Source organism: Labeo rohita, chromosome 23 (assembly GCF_022985175.1).
Source record: "Labeo rohita strain BAU-BD-2019 chromosome 23, IGBB_LRoh.1.0, whole genome shotgun sequence".
In the NCBI taxonomy this organism is placed as follows: Eukaryota; Metazoa; Chordata; class Actinopteri; order Cypriniformes; family Cyprinidae; genus Labeo; species Labeo rohita.
The window spans coordinates 19121137-19144279 of record NC_066891.1 but is presented as its reverse complement, the minus strand read 5'-3'; the positions used below and the strand labels follow the sequence as shown (position 1 = coordinate 19144279).

The window sequence follows — 23143 nt, the reverse complement described above, 5'->3', positions numbered from 1 at the left end:
GCCTTTGTTCTACAAGTTGCAAGTAAAATAAAATGATCATTTATTAAGCTATTTTCAGGTAATTTTTACTAACTACCTATTTAACAGATCATATTAGCTTGAATATACACATCATACCTGTGAGACAGATCAATAGCAGAAGTGTGGAAGGTCTTGCAGATTGGCACGATTTCCTGTCGCTCAAGATCACTCAGCTCCAGTGTCTCCAAGAACTTATTAGCCACTCGTTCCAAAGCCTCTTCAGGCCATGGCTGGAGAGATCAGAAATTAAACTATAACTTCACATTCAGAGAAGGTTTATATTCAAAATTGGTTACATTTTTTATTTGTAAATAAAAGTAGTTAATTTTAAATAATAGTTTCTTAGCTTGTATAGTTTCTCATCCCTGGCCCTTCCAACCTCACCTGAAACCAATCTATGGTGCAGCAGTTAATGAGGGAAGGGAACTGTCTGAGGCGGTTTCGGAAGGCGTCTCCTATTGGGCTGAAGGCTACTACTATATGTAGGTTTTCTCGGCAACGTGTCACGAAATAAGCAAACAGAGCCAGAGGGCTGAAATCCACATTTTTATTTCCAGCTTGAGCAATGGGGCGTACAGCCTGAAGAGGATACAGAGAAAAACACACACATATTCTTACAATACAGGTCTCTACACATTAATAAAGAGTATTAAATATGATACTTGCATTTATGTTTTCTGTATCTTACCTCCATGATTTCTTGCTTTTCATCCACAGCAAAGATGTTTGGTACCTCTCCTGTGTTTAAAATGCTGTCCACGTCTTCTAAAAAGGCTTCATCCTTTATCTGAGCATCAGTGAGCAGGAACACCATTTTCTGGCCCTTTACTCCGGCATTCTTCATCAGGCGCTAAACAACAAAATCCATTAGTGGGCACATTTGCCTTCTAATATAATCTTCACGCAGCTCTTTTCCATCCAGATCAAAGTGACCAGGGGCTGTCAAGCTTCAAAAACATTGTGATGTATACTTGCAATATTGCATACAAGTAGTATTCATCACTTTTATGGTGCTTAAAGGATTAGTTCACTTCCAGAATAAAAATGTCCTGATAATTCATACACCTCCATGTTATCCAAGATGTCTTTCTTTCTTCAGTCAAAAAGTGAAAAAATGAGTTTTTTTTGAGGAAAACATTCCTGGTTTTTCACTCTTCCCTACCTTTTTGAACCAGACCACATAGACAAAGAATTAATGTGACCTTTCCAACGTGATTACGTAATGTGTGAAGTCACAGACGTGCATCGTAGAACTAGAGTGGGATGAACATTTGTGGTTAAAAAGTATATGAATTTTAATTTTTTTTTTTTTAGAAAATGACTGAATGGTTCACTAGATATGACACTGCATTGAAACTGCAATTGGCTTCCACTGAAGTCTGCTATAAGAATAAAAATCATGGAATGTTTCCCTCAAAATCGTAATTTCTTTTAACCTGAAGAAAGAAAGACATGAACATCTTGGATGACATGAGGTCGAGTAAATGATTTATTCTGGAAGTGAACTAATCCTTTAAATGGTGTTTTTTGTAGCTAGACAGTTCCTAATCACAACAAATCGTCACAACAAAGAGCTACATGAAGATTCAGTAAAAAAAAAAATATTTCCATGCTCTGTTGAAGCAGTGGCAGCATACAGGTTTGGAATGAATAAATAATGAAACAATGTTCATTTTGTTTAATTATGCAGTACCTTCAGATCATCTCTCCATTCATTCATGCCATAGCTTTTGGAGATCTCAGGCTGGAACAAAGTCATATTAGCCATAAAAGTGGCAAGCCTGGTGATGGACTGACGGCCACTGCCTCCAACTCCAACCAACAAAGCATTCCCTCCAGGCTGTTTTAACACACGGCTGATCCTGGACAGGTGCTCCAGGACATAACTACACAAATGAACAAGTTAGACAATCAATTAAAAAATATCATACTTCTGTATTGTTCACCCAAAAATAAAAATTCGGTCACCATTTACTCATCCTCATGTCATTCCAAATCTGTATGAATTTCCTTCTTCTGTGTAAAGAAAAAAAAGATACTTTGAAGAATCTTGGTAGTCAAAAAAGTTTTGGTTCCTACTGACTTTTATTGTATGGACAAAAAAATACAACGTAAGTCAGGGAGAACCAAAACCAACTGGTTATCAAAATTCATCAAAATATCTTCTTTTGGGTTCCAACAGTTTTGGAATGACATGAGGGTGAGCAAATGATGGCAGAATATTCGTTTTTAGGTAGACTATTCATTTAAAGGAGAAGTTCACTTCCAAAACAAAAATTTACAGATAATGTACTCACCCCTTTGTCATCCAAGATGTTCATGTCTTTCTTACTTCAGTCAAAACAAATTGTTTTTTGAGGAAAACATTTCAGGATTTTTCTCCATAATGTGGACTTCGATGGTGCCCCCGAGTTCGAACTTCCAAAATGCAATTTAAATGTCGCTTCAAAGGGCTCTGAAACAATCCCAGCCAAAGAAGAAGGGTCTTATCTAGGAAAACGATTGGTTATTTTCTAACAAAAAAATTCAATTTATATGCTTTTTAACCTTAAACGCTCGTCTTGTCTAGGTCCTGATTTTTCCAGTTCAAAACAGTTGGGGTATGTCGAAAAACTCCCATCTCATTTTCTCCTCCAACTTCAAAATCGTCTCACATCACTGTTTTACCTTTTTTTGTAAAGGGTGTTTGATCTTCTTTGCATGTTCACTTTGCAAACACTGGGTCGGTACTTCTGCAGCGATGTAGGACGATTTTGAAGTTGAGGGAGAAAATCAGAACTGTCTTGATCTGGAAAAAACAGAGCTCAGGCAGAGCTAGACAAGACGAGTGTTTGAGGTTAAAAAGTATAGAAACAGTTTTGTTTTTTGTTTTTTTAGAAAATAACCGATCGTTTCGCTAGATAAGACCTATCTTTCTTGGCTGTGATTGTGTAGAGTTCTTTGAAGCTGCATTTAAACTGCATTTTGGAAGTTTAAACTCAAGGGCACCATTGAAGTCCACTATATGGAGAAACTGTATTCCTCAAAAAACATAATTTCTTTACGACTGAATAAAGACAAACACAAATATCCTAGATGACAAGGGAGTACATTATCTGTAAATTTTTGTTCTGGAGGTGAACTTCTCCTTTAAGATGATTCCTGTTGGAGAATCACAGTAGTGTAAACAGTGCAAACAGTTACCGGAATATGACCAAGTTCATGTGGTTCTTGTGGGTTTGGTTGTACTCCTCCAGACAGGCTTCTACCACCTCACCGAAGCGCTCCATGGAGGGAACTTCAGCATACAGCCTCTCACTTTCATCCACGTCAGGGGTCATATAATCACCAAATAACAAGTTTCGCATATTCTCATCACAAAGCTGAGGGAAAAGAATTAAAAAACAAACCATTTTGGTTTCACATTATCATAAATTACTTCATATTCATCAATGTAAAGCAAGGCAGTATTTTTGTCCTATTAAATTAGTCTTTTTCATTAAAAATACACACATTTTGTTTACACAAGATACATTTCTTTTAGAAGAAATTATGTAAGATTATATACTCTAAATTAGAGTAATTTTAGTACATAAGCTAATGAATGAGAAATTCTAAAGAAGCCATGGCTGTTTTCTTTTATACGTACAGGTTTTTTACCCTCCTTAAGATGTTCAAAGACTGTGTCAAAGTTCTCCTTGAAGTGCTCCTTCACAATATTGCTTATGAGTGAGAAGAGCCAGGCTCGGTCCTGGTCATCCACAAGGCGATCATAAAAAACGCGGTACAATTCGTGTACGAAAAGTCGGATCATTGTTCGCTTGTTTGCAAGTGATTCCTTCTTCAGTAGCAAGCAGCCCTGCACCACTCGCGAGAAATCTCTTAGGTTGAAAGTGTAATGAGACTTTGCTGGGGTGGGAAGGAGATTTTCTATAGCCTTTTTATAAACCTATTTCACACAAAACAGAATTAGACAATATAAAATAAGACAGACAAAAAATAAACAATATAATTACATATATACCATTCTAAAGTTTAGGCTGAGTAAGCGTTTGCTTTTTTAAAAGAAAGAAATTAATATTTTTATTCAGCAAGTATATTTAAGCACAGGAATAAATTACATTTTAAAATACATTCAAATAGAAAACAGTTAAATCATAGAATATCACAAATTTACTGTTTTCTTTGTGAGAATAAAAGACTTCTTTTAAAACCATAATAAGTCCATTCCAACTCCAAACTTTTTAACAGTTGTGAATATATACTGTATTACATGACTTACCTCAAGTGTTGCGGTGACTATCTGATTGCCAACTGTGAAGCAGTCAGGTGGGAAGTCATTGGTCCGGAGGTAAAAGGTCACAACATTAGAGAAAATGCGCACCATGCTCTCATCACTGAATGAATTGATGCTGCAGATGTTAAAATGGCGTAGAAAACGAGGAGTCACTGCATTCCTCCCACCACCAGGGGGACCCATGGCAGAGATGAGTTGCAGGTCCGTAAGGGTGATTTTTGAGGTGTCCTTAAGATCATACCTACAACATACGGTTTCTATTATAGCATGCAAGTTCTATAAACTCATCTCTATAATACATAAGAGCAAAGAGTAAAAAGACTAGGACAGATAACATTGACTCATAGTGTACTGAAGTATCATTTACCAGTTCCCATGGTCAAAATACTGACGAAGCAGCTCGATTGGAGGTTGTGCACCAAACACCTCTTTTGCTGGCATGTTCATGTCATCCACAAAAATTACGCATTTCTTTCCCATGGGAGGTCCGTACACTCCCTTTCGCCTCTTGTCAAGTCTGGACATAATAATGTTCTGGAGGATAGACAGAGAGCTTGTGTTATGAAAAAATACAACTGAAAATTTCAGTGGATTAATGTATTGATAATATGCTGAATGGAAAGCATCCTGGCAGTTACCTGAGTCTGATTGGCACTGGTGCGAGCTGAGAAGTTGATGAAGAAGGGAAGGAAGAGGTCTTTGTCGAGATTGTTCATTAGTTTTTCTTTCACATAAACAGACTTTCCTGTGCCTGTAGGGCTGACGAGCAAAAGAGGCCTAAAACGAAGTGAAAAACAAGAACTTTTAGTAACGATTTTGGGTGAATGCGGTAATGCAAATTAAAATTATAGTTTAAAGGATTAATTCACTACTAAATATTTACTGATAATTTACTCACCCCTATGTCATCCAAGATGTTCATGTCTTTCCTTCTTCAGTCAGAAAGAAATTAAGGTTTTTGAGGAAAACATTCCAGGATTTTTCTCCATATAGTGGACTTCAATGGGAGCCAATGGGCTGAAGGTTCAAACTGCAGTTTCAGTGCAGCTTCAAAGGGCTCTACACGATCCCAGCCAATGAATAAGGGTCAAAAAAAGCAAAACGATTGGCCATTTTCCAAAAAAAATAAAAATTTATATACTTTTTAACCACAAATGCTCATCTTGCACTAGCTTTGTGATGCATATTAGTTATTTGTCTGTGTACTTTGGTTCAAAAAGGTAAGGTAGGGTGAAAAACTAAAATCTTTAAACTTTAAAATCATCCGACATTGTTGTTCTACCTTTTTTTGTAAAGGGCGTTTGACTTTCTTTGCACGTTTGCTTTGTAAACACTGGGTCGATACTTCCGCCTACGTCACACATGCGTGATTACATAATGCGTGAGGTAGAGTTAGTGGAAGACAAGCATTTGTGGTTAAAAAGTATATAAATTTGTATGTTTTTATGAAAATGGTCGATTGTTTTGCTGTATAAGACCCTTATTCCTCTCCTAGGATCGTGTAAAGCCTGTTGAAGCTGCAATGAAACTGCAGTTTGGGCCTTCAACCCATTAGGGACCATTAAAGTCCACTAAAAGGAGAAAAATCCTGGAATGTTTTCCTCAAAAAACTTAATTTATTTTCGACTGAAGAATGAAATACATAACCATCTTGGATGACAGGGGTTCTAAAACAGGGGGCTTTAGCAATCTTCCAAAGGAGTTGCAGGATGACTTAAGAGTATTCAAATTAATAATTAAAACACTATTCAAACCACAGGTCTAATGTTTGTCAAGATATTAAAAAAACAATACTTACATCCCATACTGAATGCAGAGATCCATTAGGTAAGTATACCGCACAGTATCAATTGTGGGAACAATGATGTCCTGTACTTTGGTATTCTTGTCGCCTAATGGTGCATTTCTGATCGACTCATTCCAGTGGACCCAACGACCTTTTCCTTTAAACTAATTGGAAGACAAAAGAGTCATTTGCAGAGTAGTATCTCTCAAATTCTCATACTACTGTACTACTACAGGTATATACCAACCTCATAACTGTAGTCATAGACGAGACCCTTCTCTTCAAGTGGACACTCCCATCTTGACACAGCAGCAGGTATGGGGTAGTTTTCTGCCTTTCCTGAGATAATTTCCCTCAGAAACTGATCAAATCGACTGCGGCTGTCAGTATCACAGCAACCACCGACAGACCACACCAGGGCAAAGGCAAAAGCTGCCTGCATAGGCCAAAATAATTCATGTTCACAACTTTAACTGAGTTGTATGTTGTACCTTTTAAATTAATAATTACCATGATCCATGCGCGTATGTTTTTGTTCCCTGGATCTTCATTTAAAGGTCCAGTCAGCAGCATCTCGAAGAGTCGTGTGAGAGACACAACAGTATTACTGTTGCTGGTGGGAATAACCTCCTGGAATATTAAACTCAATGTAACTGAGCTCTGACTGAACATCTAAGATTAAAAATAATCTAACATTGCTATGCTTTATGCAATTAATAATGCAAAACAATTACCCGGCACTGTTTACGTAACAAAACAAGCGCAGGAGGAAGCAACCACTCAAAGAGCTGTTGCAGTAGTGTGGAATTGTCTTGTGACTGCAGTGGGTCAGGAAGTGTTCTCATCCATGATAGCACCAGAGGTGTCCATCCCAGCTGAGATGGCTCCATGTAGATCATTCCACAACGACTCACTGTGGCTGGCTATTTCAAGAGTTAGAAATTATTTGTATGAAATAGGTTTCGAATATGCTGCATATATGGATAGCGCTTAGGTTTAGTATTAAATACTGAGACGGGCTGACTCACAGAGGCTTGTGACAAATCCATGGCCTCAAAAATCAGACTCATCTGATTTGACATCTGGATAATCTCCCCACTCATGAGACATAGCTGAAATGAAAGAAGATTTCAGTTAATATACAAGTTATTTAAATAATAGGAAAAAATGCTCATGAAATAATGTTAACTTGCCTTTTTGTTGTCATCCAGCACAGTGTTCATGCTCTCAATCCAAAGTGTGTCTATGGGGCCATCGAACACCACCCATTTCCTGTCTGGGGTGTCACTTGAGGCAAATTCCCTAAAGGTGTTTGCCACAATCCCATCTGTCCACTGATAAAACAGAAATGCACAAATAAACAAACTGTTGCTTTTTTATATTCTGATGTAGAAAATAATCTCTTACCTCATGGGACACAGGATCAAACTGACCAAACACCTGGCCCATCGTTATAGATTTAGGATTGACAGTTTGATACACAACTTTTTCTTCTTCATTATAGCCCCTCTCATTCATAAGGGTCAAAGTATCAGCAAGAACATGAAGTACTTTGGTTTTTCCAGCAAATGGTTCTCCAACAAGCATGAACCTATGGAATATTTTAACAGAATATTTTATTATTTGTTCCAATGTTTCTAATGGATAAAAATCCTTTTTCTGATACAGTTGAAGTCAGAAGTTTACATAAACCTTTCAGAATCTGTAAAATTTTAATTATTTTACCAAAATAAGAGGAATCATACAAAATGCATGTTATTGTATATTTAGTACTGACCTCAATAACATATTTTACATACAAAATAATTTACAAATAGTCCACAAGAGAAAATATAAGTTGAATTTATAAAAATTACATCTTTCAAAAGTTTACATACACTTGATTCTTAATACTGTGTTCTTTTCTGAATGATCCACAGCTGTGTTTTTTTGTTTAGTGATAGTTGTTCATGAGTCCCTTGTTTTCCTGAACTGATAAACTGCCTGCTGTTCTTCAGAAAAATCCTTCAGGTTCCACAAATTCTTTGGTTTTCCAGCATTTTTGTGTATTTGAACCCTTTCCAACAAAGACTTTATGATTTTGAGATCCATTTTTTCACACTGGGGACAACTGAGGGACTCATATGCAACTAATACAGAAGGTTCAAATGCTCACTGATGCTCCAGAAGGAAAAGCCACGCATTAAGAGCCGGGGTGAAAACTTTTGAACAGAATGGAGATGTGTACATTTTTCTTGTTTTGCCTAAATATCATATTTTCACTTAGTACTGCCATTCAGAGGCTACAGAAGATACTTACATGTTTCTCAGAAGACAAAATAAGTTAAATTTACCCTGATCTTCAAATCAGGACAAACAAGCGACTCATAAACAACTATTACTAAAGAAAAAAACACAGCTGTGGATCATTCAGGAAAGAACACAGAGTTAAGAATCAAGTGTATGTAAACTTTTGAATGGTGTAATTTTTATAAATTCAACTAATATTTTCTCTTGTGGACTATATGTAAACATCTTTTATGTGAAATATCTAAATAAATAGTAACATGCATTTTGAATGATCCTTATAATTTTGGTAAAATAATTAACATTTTGCAGATTCTGAAAGGGGGATGTAAACTTTTGACCTCAACTGTAGAGCAATAAAAGCAAATGACATTGGATACAAAGTGCGTCTTGCTTCATATTCTTATATAATATAGTATAATATATTTTTTATCTTTACAGCCAGTAGATTGCATTTATTATTAATATTACATTTGCATTTTGTGTGACATACAACTTAAAATAAAAAAAGATTTACATATTTTACATCACCAGTTTAAGTATTATTGATGAGGAAATATCCACCTACCCATGACGAACTATCATCATCTCATAAGTTTGAATCATTTTGTCCAGGAAAACCTTTACAGGTTGCACATTGTGATTTTTACAGCACTCTTCAGCACATTCCAGGAATAACTAGTGCATATGAACAAGATGTAATTAAAATATTTTATTACTAGAAATCTAAATGAAAAATTAAACAAGCAGCATTAATGCAAAGGTATTAATATACCTTATAGTCTGCCACAGGCAGTGAAATTCCTGGGAACAGGTCACTAGTAATTCCATTGAAAAGAGGGATATCATGGGAGAGAAACTTGGGCTCATTTACATCCTTGATAGACCGTAGAAGCTAAAAAGGGAATGAGAGTAATGTATCAGGTTTTAACCAGCTTGTGGTACGAGGTTAACTAGACTTCCATTTCATTTACTTACAAGTATATCCTCATTTTCATCTGGAAATTTGAGTTTGAGGTTCCCAGCAGCCACCAGCACTGCTTTTACAGCTCTCATCCCATAGTCATAGTGGAATTGAGAAGACAGCTGTTCAGAGCACAGCCTGTAGGTCATCACAATCTTCACTGAGAGAGGCTTAGCATTGAGGAAGCCATACGAGTACAAGGAGATTTCAGCGATCAGTGCATAGTTGGGCACCATCATGGCCACTGTTCTAAACAAGACCTGACATAACATAAAAACAGAACAGCACAATTAAAGCTACGCCAGACAACCTACTGTTAATGAAACAGGTTAACCGTATAATACACAAAAAACACCTTGAGGTTATCAGGGAGTTCAGATCTGCCAGCGTATCCAGGGTTCATGGTGATGGCCACAAAACAGTTGGGGTTGAGGCGTAACTCTGTGCCCTCAAAGTCGAAATACTCAAGTCTCATTTCGATGGCCCTCTGAATGCACAGGATCTGCTGAGCCACCACAGACAGCACCTCCAACTCAATTCGGTTGAATTCATCAAAGCATGCCCAGGCGCCAGAAGATGCCAATCCCTTGAAGAACTAGAAGAGGAGATTCAGGTAAATGTTGATTTAAAGGGTTAGTTCACTCAAAAATGAAAATCAGCTCATTATTTACTCACCCTCAAGGCATCCTAGGTAAATATGACTTTCCTCTTTCAGACGAATGCAATCGAAGTTATATCAGCGCAAAGCTGCTTTCATGTACAACTGTTAGCGCAAGCTAGATTGTATGATTATTATGTTTTAAATAATACATTCACCCCCCACTTTTTATTATGGATGGATGCACTTTATTAGACTAGTTTTGGACTGATGAAAAGAAACACCCACTCATTGCATTATAAAGCTTGAAGGAGCCAGAACAATTTTTAATATAACTCTGATTGCATTCGTCTGAACGAAGGAAGTCATATACACCTAGGATGCCTTGAGGGTGAGTAAATAATTGGCTAATTTTCATTTTTGTGTGAACTAACCCTTTAATAACAGATGTCATGTTATTTACAGAGCTCATTCAGTAAATTATAAATGTACTGATGATTGTAGCCTAATGAAACTGTGAGCTTAAGAAATTCTTTAACAAGTCCTTGATGTAGAACATAATTCAAGCTTTTTGTTTGAAACGTGACCCTCTTACCTTCCCCATGGCTAGGTAGTCAAGGCCATCTGAGCAGTTAAACACCACACACTGCACAGCAAGGGCTTTGGCCAGATCTTTGGTGGTCTCAGTTTTGCCTGTGCCTGCAGGGCCTTCAGGAGCTCCACCCAAATTCAAGTAAAACGCACCAATCTTTAAAAGAGGACAATAAACCAGTTATCAGAAAAGGAAATAATTATGCCTCAAAAATAATAAATATGTAGCTGGCAAGTTTAGTGTTCCACATTGAATTAATAAATTATCACAACTCAGTATTTTCTGTATTGTCATAGCATAATAAAAGCGTAAAATAAATCAGCGATTTAATATACCAAAGTTCGGTAGCATCTGTCCGTTAATGGTGTGATGACCAAGCGAGGAGAGTTTCCAAGGTATTCATAAGCATACTTGACATCACAGTTTATAATGCGGACACGGACATTGTCGTTAGCCCAGTAGTAACGTAGCTGGGCAAGCCACTGGAAATCTGTCTCGCTAGAAACTCCTGAAATGGATATTGAAAGTAAAAAACAGTACAGTACAGTAAACACAAATTCAAATAATGATGTCATACAATAAAGATAATTTTTCCACATCATTTCTTCACAAGACTGAAAGGGTTAGTTAGTTGTGTCATTAATTACTCACCCTCATGTTGTTCCAAACTCGTAAGATCTTTGTTCGTCTTTAGAACACAAATTAAATATTTTTGATGAAATCTGAGAGCTTTCTGACCCTGCGTAGACATCAACACAACTACCATGTTCAAGGGGCAGAAAGGTAGTAAGAACATTGCTAAAATAGATGTTATTTTTGCTTTCTCTGTGCACAAAAAGTATTCTTGAAGCTTCATAAATGTATGGTTGAACCACTGATGTCACATCATGTATTTTAACAATGTCCTTACTACCTTTCTGGGCCTTAAATGTGGTAGTTGCATTGCTGTTTTTGCAGGGTCAGAAAGCTTTCAGATTTCATTAAAAGTATTTTTATTTGTGTTAGATGAACAAAGCTCTTATAGGTTTGGAGCAACATGAGGGTGAGTAATTAATGACAGAACTTTCATTTTTGAGTGAACTATCCCTTGAAGAATACTTTTTAAAATTCATAATATAAAAGCTACCATGCAGATTAATCAAAACAAGAGAACCTTTTTCTATCATCTCCATGACAACATCTCTGGCATGCACATCTATGGTGACTAGGGCCCCCAGAGTGGTGCGAGTCTGCTTGGACAGCTTCCCCCTCACCAGCTCCACAATATCATTCAGCTGATTCTGCAGCTGCTCATAGTAGTGCTTCAGACCCTATGAAATCATTCAGATCAATATCTTAGGAACACAGATAACAGAATCCAAGGGTACATTGATATTCCGAATGGTTTCCTTACATTAGCACCACTCCTGATGGCCCCGTGCACCTCCAGCGTCCAGTACATCTGTGAAGTACACAGGACCACCTGTCCAGGCCAGTCACGTACCCACTGGCTTCTTTTAGTTTCTGGATAAGCCTGAACATATTCAAGACAGTCACCTGGTGCATAAAATGTAATTAAGACCCAAATGTGACCCAAATGGGAACTTAAATCTTACCAGTCTGGAGCGATTGATCACATCCCTCACGCTTCTTAGCATTATGTCCTCCACCTGCACCAGCCACTTTTCCACAGCTCCTCGTGCCTCAGATGTAGAGATCTTCTGGATGAGCTCCACACGCTCTCCTTCACTGCTATACATGGCCTGGATGTCCAGGTTAGGCAGGAAGTCCAGTTTGGCGATGCCCTCAAAACATTTCTTTAAGTGAGGCTGCACTCGCATGGGATCTTTGGTTTCTGAGAGAATCTCCAGCATCTCATCATTTGACAGGAAAAAGAATCTACAGAGTGTGAAAAGGAAATACTAATAAACAATACTGAGGATACATGCCATGGCAGTTTGAAAGTATGGCCTAATGTAATAACTTGAAATGAAGTGTGTTTTGTTGTATGGAAGCATGTTTCTGCCACTGAATAAAAAACTTAAAAAGGTCATTTTAAGTTTTTATCTCACAATTCAGACTTTTTTCTCACAATTGCATAACACAGACTCACAACGCAGACTTTTTTTCTCAGAAGCTCGTGATATAAACTCACATTTGGGAGTTAGAAATGCACAATTCTGCCTTTTTCTCACAAATGATTTTATATCTATCAATTCTGACTTTTTTCCTCACAATTGCGAGTTTATATTTCGCAATTCTGACTTTTTTCATCAGAAGTGTGAGATATAAACTCACGAGTTATGAAGTCTAGCTCTGACAGTGAAAAAAAGACTGAAATGTTTATATTTTTACAATTCTGACTTTATAAAGTATATAATTATATAAATATATAATGTTATAAAGTCAGAATTATGAGATATAAACTCATAATTCTGAGAAAAATGGTCTTAATTGCAAGATATAAACATGCAATTCTGAGAAAAAAAATTGGACTTTCTTGTAATTGCAAGTTCATTTCTCAGATTTGCGAGTTTGTATTATACAATATCAAACCGATTAACTTATTAACTAAAAACCTAATTTATTACTACTTATTAACTAAACAAATTATATTCTTTAGTTTAAAAAACATGCAAAATTTTAAATGTATTACCGCGGAAAAAACAATCTTTTCTTTTCAAGGTATGCATTCAAGCCTTTCATAATGTTCTCAAGGAGGATGTAGGACTCTTGCAGTTTTTCAAACAATCCAGGCAGAGAAGTAGCAGCTAAAACCTGTGCAAATGGGAGGATTATTGGCATTAGTTTCTTTCAAACATAAAACCAATAAATGAGCTTCATGCTACAACATAAGCAAAATGATTTCTAAACCTCCAGTTCTTTTATTGTTTGTATTTAGCATGTGTCATCACCTTTGAGTCCTTCACACAGTGAATCATAACCTCCTTCCAGTGTTTGTTCACAATCTGGAAGAGACGACCCTCCTCTGGCATCTGCTTCATTATATCCTCAGAACTGAAGATGGGCTCGAGGTATAGCCACTGATGTTGTACCTTCAGCCACTCATCAATAGTGTCTTGAATACGGATCAAACGTTCCTCCCAAGCCTGGTTTGAATCAACAAAATTAGCTCACTATTTCTTGCCCATGATCAAGAAAATGTACAACTTTCAAGCTTTTTTTTTTTTTTGGTGAATAAAACTAAATATACATTTTAACTCTTAAGTAACCGATTACTCGTTTCTTGAAATGCCCATCCCTCTTCCTCAATCTCACCTTAATTTCTGTCTCAAAAGGCTTGATGAAAGGAGAGCCTCTCATAGTTTGGGTTTTCACTATCTGATCATCCAGCATGGTTTGAATCTCATCCACGGAGGACAGGATGGACACACCGGTGTCCCTGTATGGATGATAATGAAATGACACCGTATCCCAAACCTCCACCATATTCTGCATGGCCCTCTCCAGAGCGAATTCCTGAAAGTGAACAGTTTCCAAAAAGACGTGAGGTGTTTTGCCTTTTTAATCACATATAATTGCATACGGGTGTTGATTTAAAGTTTTATTACTTTGCTGGCTCCTGCACTAATGTTCTCAAACAGTTCCAGGTATGGGGTGAGGTTCTGTTTAAGGATTTTGCGCAGCGTGCTTCCAGAGTCAGGGGTCAAGTCATTGCCTGCAATTTCTGACATTTGCTCCCAGTGTCGAGGTCTGATGCCGGGGTTACACAGGATGGACACCAGTGGAATGTACTCCTATGAATAATTCCAGGAACACTGTTAATTGTTCATATTTGTATGAACTAACCCTTCAATCTATAAGATGAAAACACTACCTTGAACTCTTTGACTTGTTCCACAACACTGGTGCAAATGAGAATAGTCGCATTCTCCTGTTTGTCCTCCTCCTCTTTGGGCTTCCTCTTTAGTCCTGCAATTTTCTCCTTCTCTTGCTCTGCCTTCTTCTGTTTCTGTTGGAAGAACTTCTGCATCTTGTATATTTCTCTCAGGTACTCCTCAACCTCCAGCTCTATACTCTCACCATTCAAATCCAGGAAAGACCCGTCCATCCATCTACACTCAGATGACAGGATAAGATATCAGTCTTTATAACATAAATTAAGTTCTTAGAGAGACAAAGACACTCTAAAAGACATTCTGAAAATAGTCAAAACTAAAGGCGGGCGTACACGGTGCGATTTTTGAGGTCGTACGAGCTCGCATGCGATTTTTTTTGGTTATCGGAGGAAATCGTCTCTTCTCGTATGGTCGGGGCTCGTATGGTGTGTGAGAAATTACGAGACGAGCAGAGTGCCTTACGAGCACTTCCCGACCTTACGAACATTTTTAAACATGTCAAAAAACTTCGGGAGCTGTCGGATTGAAAGCGTGACGTGTGTGCTGTTGAACGAGCCGATTTGTTGAGCAAACTGGAAATGACCAATCAGAAAACCATATAGCAAAAGTCCTGAAGGCAGTTTTATGATTCTGCTGCATTACTGTTTGTGTTAATGATTGTGTAATTTACAATATCTTCCACGACGACGATTAAGAAAAGAAAGTCCATGTTGTTCTCTGCCCTTCAGCCAAACTCTGTGCCATGCCCTTCGTTTTCTTTTCTTTTTTGTTTTTTCGCAAGCCATTGCTGCCACAAAGAAAAGGATCTCTTCCTCAGAGTCCATGTTTTTGGCGCGGAACTTCGTGAATGTGATTGCCTCGGAAATCGGCAGGTTTTAAAATCGTGCCGTGTACCACTGCGTCCGTAAACAAAGTCACTCGTGACGTGTGCGTGGCCATACGGTCTTCCGACTGTCCGAATTCGCACCGTGTACGGCCGCCCTAAGTGATTCATTATAATAATGCATAAGAGGAATATGATTCCACAAACTTCTTTCTTGTGCGTTGCCATTTCAGAACCAAGTTGAAGAGCTTCTGATAGGGCTCAATAGATTCCTTGATCACTTCCACATCTGGGTATGAGGTTTGGTCCCATATTTGTAAAGGGCTTCTTCTTTGTTGATAAAGACAATTGATTCTTCAATGTCCTGAATTCTTTTCTGCACTGTTCTCACATCAGAAGCATACTGGAAAAGATAGGAAGTATCACAATATAAATTACTGATTTCTTTCAGAAGTCAAATACTCATGAGTGATTATTTTTACAGTTATTTGGTTTCCTTTGCCCACAAAAAGTATTCTCGTAGCTTCATAACATTAAGGTTGAACCACTGATGTCACATGGATTCATTTAATGATGTCTTTACTACTTTTCTGGGCTTTGAACGTGTCACTTGCATTGCCATGCAGGAGAAAGCTCTCTGATTTAATCAAAAATATCTTAATTTGTGTTCTGAAGATGAAGGACGGTCTTACGGGTTTGGAACGACATGAGGGTCAGCAATTATTTGGGTGAACTATCCCTTTAACTGGACAAATAAACGGTAGATTTCAATTTGTAATGTACCTGTTGCATCATATTGAGTTCAGAGCATTGTGCAAATTCCTCCATCCTGCGGCCTACTTTCTCTAGCTCTAGAAGCAGCTTCTCTCTTCGACCTTGAAGTTCTTGCTGACCCTTTTGCTTGGCTTCTTCCATCAACTACAACAAAAGAGTGTGTAAGTCCTTCTAACAGAAACAAGTTTATATTGTTGATTTATGTCCTTTCAAAATATCACCTCATCACTTTGATCGAAGATCGGGTAAATGTTTTGTGGCCAGAGCAGTACTGTGGCATTCAGTTCAAGATGCTCTGCATCAAAAATATGTACATCCATCAAATAATTCATCCTGTGTTGTGTTTCCTAAAAAAAACATGTATTATAAAAAGTTACCATTTTAATTGTTATTCACAATTACAATATTTAAAATTAAATAGTTCTGAGGCACCCACCATTATCCTATTGTTGAGCTCCTCTATTCCCTTGGTTTTCACCTGATCAATGTAAGTAAGCATTTCCATCATGTCCTCTGTTGTTTCAGGCACTTTCAAAGCCCTGTCCCGAATAGCCTCAAACTCTTTACAAATCCTGAAAAAAATCAGATATATACATCACAAATCTAAAGAGAAATTAGACAAAGGGATAGCTCATCTAAAAATGTCAGACACTGTAGAAGACATAAAGGTGAATAAATGATGATAGAATGTTCATTTTGGGGTAAACTGTTCTTAAAGGGTTAGTTCACCAAAAACATTTTTTTTTTCATTATTTACTTATCCTCAAGGCATCCTAGGTGTGTAAGACTTCCTTCTTTCAGACAAATACAATCAGAGTTACATTAAAAATTATCCTGGCTTTTCCAAGCTTTATAATGGTAATGGGTGAGTGTTTCTTTTCAACAGTCCAAAACAAGTCCAATAAAGTGCATCCATCCATCCACCTGGCTCCGGAGGGTGAATAAGGCCTCTTGTAGCGAATCGATGCATTTTTGTAAGAAAATATCCATATTTAAAACTGATCGCTTTTCTCTAGCTTGCGCTAACTGTCGTACACGGAAGCCGTTCCGGGCGAATGACGTCAGTGTTGCGCATGCGCTGTTCAGAAGTGACGAATGCGGATGCACAGTGGAGAGAGCAAAACAAAACAACGGTCACAGATTAAAAGAACAAAATGAGGATTTGTAAATAAAAATGTCAGAGGATTTCAATACAAGCCAAGAGGAGACTGGTTTTCCTCTGCTAAAGTAAGAAAACTTTGCTTCCTTTGCTTCTGTGAACAAAAGTTGGTTGTTGCAAGACTCAGAGGCGCATGCGCAACGGCGAGATCCTACATCATGGGCTTGTTTTGGACTGCTGAAAAGAAACACCCACCCATTGCTATTATAAAGCTTGGAAGAGCCTGGATCCATCTAAAAGAAGGAAGTCATATACATTTAGGATGGTTTGAGGGTGAGTATATCAAGTGGTAATTTTCATTTTGGGGTGAACTATCCCACTGGCAAAGCAACTTGAGCATGGAACTTACTGAAGACTGCACTGATTGTGTGAGCTAACAAGCTTCCCCACAATGATTTCGGAAAGGGTGTTCACTTTTTTAGCAAGTCCTTGCTTGAGCTCCTCACAGTCCAGTCGTACCATATCAAAATGGATCAGAGAGGGAAGACCAGATATCTCTTGTGACAATACCCGAAACCGTTCTACTTGCTGACACACAGACACATTAACACAAAGACATATAGTGTAAAACAGATTAAACACAAAACAATTAAAACACACACCTTAGTATTTAAGAAAATATAATTTCTGTTCAAAAGTTTGAGTTAAGTAAGGTTTTATATCTTTTTAACAAATGAATTATTTTTTTAATTAATTAGAACTTTTACAAAGTAAAGACTTTTGTATTGTTACAAAGAATATATTTAAAATACATCTTCTGAAATTTCTAGAATATAATTTAATTTAAAAAAAACATTTTAGAATTTATTAAAATAAAAAAGCCTGTATTACTTTTATTTGATAACATTTTAATATTTCACAATAATACTGTTTATACTCTAACTCTGATTAAATAGATGCATCCTTGGTGAGAGATAAGAAACTTCTTTTATAAACATTAAAAAGTACAATCGTACCAACCTCCAACTTTTGAACAGTAGTATAGATAATATATTTAATCAAATAGAAGCTGACCTTAGTATACTCATCAAAAGAATGCTCTTCTTCCATTAATTTTTCCACTTTAGTCTGTGCAGTCCCATTGACTAACCAGTCAAAGCTGTCAACTAAAAATATTCATGTAATTAAGCAGAACAATAGAGAGTCACAAAACATATTGCTAGCATTGATGTGTGGTTTTACCACAATGATATGTGGTTGCTAAGGTGTTGCAAGGGTGTTGCAAGGGTGTTTTGGGTTTTGCATACTCACCATAGCTCTGGAAGTGTTTGGCGGGTCCATCCAGGTTTTTCCTTACAGCATTCCTAAGAGTGGTCTGTGCCCACATCTGAACATGATCTGGAAGCTTGGCATCCACTACAGAAATGTTGCCCTCCGCTAGCCATGACTGGACCGTTTGCACTCTCTGTGGGACAAACAGGGTTTAATATTCAATTCAAGATGTTATAGAATAATAATTTAATGAAAACTTAATTTTGACATAAATTGACATTTAACATCCGACGGGTTTTCCTAGATTGCATGACATTTATATAAATATATTTCCTAACCTGCATGGTATGGCTGATCAGGTTTGCAATTTCAAGTACAGCCTCCTCTAGATCATGAAAATTAGGGTAAAAATCCATCTTTTCGTCATCAAATATTAGGTCCATCTTGAATAGGGGAAGCTTGCTGATGTTAAGGGGATCAAACAAGCTGACAAATGCCATCACACTCCTCTCAACTAGTGCCTTTAGCTAAAAAAAAAAAGAAATACATAGGGTTAATAAAACCAATGGTTTAATTATTCTTAGCCAAAATTACCAATAGCTGGCAATAAATCTCATAGCTGCTAGCAAATATATAACTGTGTGAAAAATAATACTCAGCTCACCTGATTGGATAAAAGAGTTGAGGCACAGTTGTAAAAAGAGTCAAGTTTTCTGGGTTTGACTTTCTGCACAGTGTCTTTGCTGGTGAGCAGATGAATGACTTTGGGGAACCAGGATTTCATGAGCCTGTCCTCGACTCTCTCACACTCCACAGCCACTTTGTTCTTCAGACTCTCACAGTCCACAGGTCCTGTGGTCCTTTGTAGCAGGTTTCGAGATGTAAATTAGCCATTCACATTTCAATGAATCTTAAGCGCACGGGTATATTTGTAGCAATAGCCAACAATACATTGTATGGGTCAAAATTATAGATTTTTCTTTTATGCCAAAAATCATTAGGATATTAAGTAAAGATCATGTTCCATTAAGATATTTTGTAAATTTTCCTACCGTAAATATATCAACACTTAATTTTTGATTAGTATTATGCATTGCTAAGAACTTCATTTGGACAACTTTAAAGGCTTTTCAAATAGTTGTATCTTGACCAAATATTGTCCTATCTTAACAAAGCATACACATCAATGGAAAGCTTGGTTATTCAGCTTTCAGATGACATATAAATCTCTATTTTAAAAAATTGACCCTTATGGCTGGTTTTGTGTTTCAGCGTCACATATGGTTACTTACGTAAATATACTTCTAAAATGGACAAAAAAAACATTTTTGTATTTTTTTCAGCCTTATAGTCAAAAAGTTTAATTGTTGTGACTGTCCAAAGGCTGCAAAAAAGGAAAAGTCTCACTTTGCAAAGACTGGGTCGGTACTTCTGCAGCAATGTAGGATGATTTTGAAATGATTTTTGAAGTTGAGGGAGAAAATACGATTGGAGTTTTTCGACACACCCTAACTGTCTTGAGCCAGAGTACACAGAGTTCAATGAGTGCAAGGCAAGATGAGTGTTTGAGAATAAAAAAGTATTTAAATTGTACTTTAAATAACCGATCATTTCGCTAAATAAGACCCTTCTTCATCGGCTGGGATTGTTTACAACCGCATTTGGGATCGTTTGAAGCCCCATTTAAACTGCATTTTGAAAGTTCAAAATTGGGGCACCATATCAGTCCATTATATGGAGAAAAATGCTGAAATGTTTTCCTCAAAAAACATAATTTCTTTACGACTGAAGAAAGAAAGATATGAACATCTTGGATAACAAGGAGGTAAGTATATCTGTAAATCTTTGTTTTGGAAGTGGACTTCTTCTTTAACCAAATCAAAATGTAAAAATTAATGTTACTGTCACAGGAAAACAGGAAATTCTCTCGTGAAAAGTGTATTTAGTGTCTATTTGATAGTTGAATGAAAAAAACATTGTTATTTTTTTTCTTTTGAAAATGGTGTAAATGTTTTTAATGATATATGAAACCACCGTGAATACAAAGATTACATATTTGTGCAACCTTGCCACTGGTTTAAATTTGATTATCAAAAGACTGATCACTTTCATCATAGTGGAAATTTGCCATCGAGCCAAGCAGCAAATCTGTATCAGAATGTAATCAGCATGTAATCCAAAAATGAATGATTCTAGATAACAAACATCATTCTCAAACATAACAGCAGTACCTGCAGTCTGAGAGATCAATAAGGAGCAGCTGGGAGAATGTGCTGTAGCAAATATCAAGGACACTCTTCATGGCCGGATGTAATATGTGTAGATTCTTCTTAATCTCTTTTCGACTCTGCACAAAGCTGTCATGCCATGGACAGGAGAAATCTAAAATTCTGGTGAAGCAAAACCAAAATCATAAGTATTGTCCTTTCGTCAAGTACGCTTTTTTGCTAGAATATTTACATTTTTATGTACTAATATTAATTTAAAATCTGCACACTTACTCAGCAGATCCATTGCCCTCTTGAGATCTTGTGTCAGTTGACTGTGGATCTTTCAGTACAGTGCTTACTAATCAAAAACATTAATAACAACCTACTGAAAACCCAAAGGTCTGATCAAGTTGCTATTAAACCAAAAACTTTAAAACTCACAAAAAACAGATATAGAATTTATATTATATTCTGTGAATCAATTGGACTCACCTCTGTGCTTGGTCATGACTCTGTGGTAGGTCTCACTGACCTCTTTGCATATGTCTTCAAGCAGCTCTTGCCTGCCGGGCCCCTGTCGGAGACGATGGGGCACACGGGCCAGCATGGCATCCAGCCACTGCTGCTGAAAAGGCGCGACAGGGCTTTGCTCAACACACTCTTTCAGGAACAAGTAGTTCATCTACAAAAATGTGGAGGGACAAGTATAAAACACAATGAAATGAAAAGATCCACTAAATAAAATAATAATAATGAGGTTTATTATGAGGTGAAAAACATAGCATACATATTGTTTCCTCTCTTCACTGATCATCTGAAAATAAAAAGGACATTATTACAAATACAACACATCTACATTAGATTTTTTTTTTAATTGTGTGGTGTATGAGATGTGTGATCATACTGTTGAAGGAAGCTCTGGTTCAGGAGACAGAGGAGATGCCAGTCCTGCTTCCTTGGCCCGCATGTAAGCTTGCATTGCCCTGTCAACTCTAACACAATCGCAGATATCACATTACAATATGACTCTATTATAATACACAAGACTCCGTGACATATATTTGGATAGTTGACATGTCACTTGAAGTATAAACATCAACAGTATCCTGATAAATTTGATCTAAAACTACAGTAAACATTTTTCTAATTTTTGGATATTTATTACATAGATATTAATTTATTAACGTATTAATTTTTAAACATTTTAGAAAGATGTCTCTTATCCTCAGCAAGGCTGCACTTATTATAAAATACAGTAAAAACATTAATATTGTGAAATTTAGAATATTTTATATTTTAATATATTTTAAAATATAATTTATTTCAATATTTAATTATTAATTAATTTAGCAATTGAAATCAGCAGCCATTACTCCAATCTTCAGTGTCACATCAGAAATCATTCTAACATGCTGATTGCTGCTTAAGAAACATTTCTTATTATTATCAGGGTTGAAAACAGTTGTGCTGCTTAATATTTTTGTTGAAACTGTGATCCATTTTTAATTATTATTTAATGAATGAAAGTTCAAAACAACAACAACAAAAAACATTTATTTGAAACAGAAATCTTTTGTAACACAATGTCTTTACTGTGACTTTTGATCACTTTAATGCTTCATTGCTGAACAAAAGCACTTTTTTTCAATTAATTTATTAGAAGTACAATTTTATTTTTACTTTTGAATGATAGTGTGTATTTTATTGTATGTACACTACCAGTCAAAAGTAGGATTTTTAATATTTTTTAAAGAAATCTCTTCTGCTCACCAAGCCTCCAAAGTACCGCAAAACCAGTAAAATTCTAAAATATTTTTACTGTCCAAAATTACTGTTTTCTATTTGAATATGTTTTAATATGTAATTTATTCCTGCATCATTACTCCAGTCACATGATCCTTCAGAAATCATTCTAATATTCTGATTTTCTGCTTGTTAAAAAAAAAAAAAAAAAACATGTATTATTATTGTGTTAAAAACAGCAGTAGAATTTTTAGATAGAGTAGAATTTTTTTTAGCTTTCTTTGATGAATAGAAAGTTCAGAGGAACAGCATTTATCTGAAACAGAAATCTTTTATAACATTATGCTGAAAATGTAGCTTTGATCACAGGAATAAATTATATTTTAAAATATATTCAAATAGAAAGCAGTTGTTTTAAATAATAAAAATATTTCACAATATTACTGCCTTTACTGTATTTTGGATCAAATAAATGCAGGCTTGGTGAGCAGAAGAGACTTTGACTGGTAGTGTTCCGTCTCTTACATCATTTTCTGGAGTTCTTGCTGCTGCTGTTTGCTCCTCCTGTGTCGTAGAAGTTTTCTCCTCACGGCTAGTCTGCTCTCTGGGAGGCCTGACGCTCCCTCCTGGACCGGTGGGCTTGGGATGGGAGGCAGGACATTGTACCTCTTCGAACCACCCGCCGCCTGGGTCTTCAATCCGCCTGCTGAGGTCGGCATTTCAGCGTCTAAAAGAAAATACGACATTTATTCCGTTTAGCATATATTACTGTGTTTAAAGAATTCTGACGCACCATTCGCTAGAACTATGCGGGCAACAAACTGCAAAACAAAGTCTTGTATTCATACCTAAATTAATTA

At 36.6% G+C, this 23143-nt stretch overlaps 1 protein-coding gene across 1 annotated transcript in view; it reads right to left on the bottom strand.

The window, feature by feature from the left end:
- dnah12 (dynein, axonemal, heavy chain 12) overlaps positions 1-23143 on the bottom strand; it is a 37082-nt gene that overhangs the window by 13813 nt on the left and 126 nt on the right. The window contains 46 exon segments of the mRNA XM_051096933.1: positions 118-251; positions 406-600; positions 710-871; positions 1715-1907; positions 3205-3383; positions 3650-3949; positions 4283-4538; positions 4665-4831; positions 4936-5074; positions 6096-6247; positions 6331-6519; positions 6594-6713; positions 6818-7006; positions 7112-7195; positions 7277-7417; positions 7491-7674; positions 8938-9047; positions 9145-9264; positions 9348-9593; positions 9689-9928; positions 10527-10679; positions 10859-11031; positions 11677-11833; positions 11917-12036; positions 12119-12401; positions 13159-13280; positions 13418-13612; positions 13782-13982; positions 14075-14260; positions 14341-14578; positions 15393-15496; positions 15499-15588; positions 15969-16103; positions 16181-16306; positions 16396-16531; positions 17468-17646; positions 18133-18224; positions 18370-18523; positions 18669-18857; positions 18995-19190; positions 20562-20720; positions 20832-20898; positions 21033-21222; positions 21328-21354; positions 21445-21532; positions 22809-23010. Of these exon segments, the coding sequence (XP_050952890.1) occupies positions 118-251; positions 406-600; positions 710-871; positions 1715-1907; positions 3205-3383; positions 3650-3949; positions 4283-4538; positions 4665-4831; positions 4936-5074; positions 6096-6247; positions 6331-6519; positions 6594-6713; positions 6818-7006; positions 7112-7195; positions 7277-7417; positions 7491-7674; positions 8938-9047; positions 9145-9264; positions 9348-9593; positions 9689-9928; positions 10527-10679; positions 10859-11031; positions 11677-11833; positions 11917-12036; positions 12119-12401; positions 13159-13280; positions 13418-13612; positions 13782-13982; positions 14075-14260; positions 14341-14578; positions 15393-15496; positions 15499-15588; positions 15969-16103; positions 16181-16306; positions 16396-16531; positions 17468-17646; positions 18133-18224; positions 18370-18523; positions 18669-18857; positions 18995-19190; positions 20562-20720; positions 20832-20898; positions 21033-21222; positions 21328-21354; positions 21445-21532; positions 22809-23002 (7454 nt within the window). The 5' untranslated portion in view covers positions 23003-23010.